The following is a 981-nucleotide window of genomic DNA, read 5'->3' on the forward strand; positions in this document are numbered from 1 at the left end:
GCCTTGGATATTGGTAGTATCTCCCCGTTGGTGGTTAGGCCGGATAAAGGAACACCGCCTACGTCACCAAGCAAGTCGAACAACTTCTTCAGTAAGCTCGTGGATCTATCCCAGAGAAGTGATACTCCTATGAGTACTGAAAGTGGAAAAGATGCTCAGACCGGCAACACCCAGGACAAGGTGGGTGATATTCAAAGTCAGATCGATGAGATCAAGTCCAATTTGAGTCGTTTGACTACGATGGTTGAGGAGGTTTTCCAAGACCGTGGCTCTCGTAATTGGGTACGTGAAGACTATCGTGGACGTCCCTATAAGAAGAGCTGGGGTAAAAGCTATGGCTCTGATGACGGTTGGCATAAGAAGGGTGATGATGGTTGGAATAAGCGCCACTCGAGTGGTAGCTCTGGCAGTCGTTGGTAAACTTGCTGTGTGAGGTTGAAGTACTTTTGTCTGGATAGTTGGTGTCATGAGCCCCACCATGATCAGACTTGTAAGTAGAATTGTTACCTCTATTAATGTTATTGTGCTTCCGCCACTGTAATTGAGTAGCTTACTGTTTAAGTACACTCGTAGGTGGGTCTGTACACAATTACATTGCCGTTGCGGGGTGTGTTGTGAGCAAACTGAGCACTTGATTTTAGGGCGTGCGCGGTAGTGTTTGCTCTGTGTGATCGTAGACATTCAAGCTAAGTAAGCTAGAGCTCGTATGTGAAGTGTAGATAAGATTGAGAGTTCTTTTATTGGTTTGTGGTCCTTACTGGTTGGACCATCCTTACGTGAAGTACTATCGTTGCAACCCAAGGCTTGGTGGGTTGATTATTATCTATCCATTAGTATTAATTGGTATTATCGACTGGTTGTGTTAATCGAGTGGGATGAGTGTATCTTCTCGTGACATTGAGAACATTGACAAAGAGGCCCAGAACGGCTCCCAACACCGTCGCGGGGAGAGAATGGTTCGAGAAAAAATGCATACAGCTC

At 45.8% G+C, this 981-nt stretch overlaps 1 protein-coding gene across 1 annotated transcript; it reads left to right on the forward strand.

Annotated features, from left to right (window-relative positions):
• Positions 1-129: 129 nt before the first annotated feature.
• On the forward strand, positions 130-416 carry Pmar_PMAR007799 (hypothetical protein; the record flags this gene model as incomplete). The annotated part of the gene is made up of 1 exon (XM_002788396.1): positions 130-416. A coding segment is annotated over one exon (287 nt), but the record flags the coding sequence as incomplete, so codon positions are not given.
• Positions 417-981: the final 565 nt, after the last annotated feature.

Source organism: Perkinsus marinus, assembly GCF_000006405.1.
Source record: "Perkinsus marinus ATCC 50983 genomic scaffold scf_1104296928146, whole genome shotgun sequence".
Taxonomy (NCBI): domain Eukaryota; phylum Perkinsozoa; order Perkinsida; family Perkinsidae; genus Perkinsus; species Perkinsus marinus.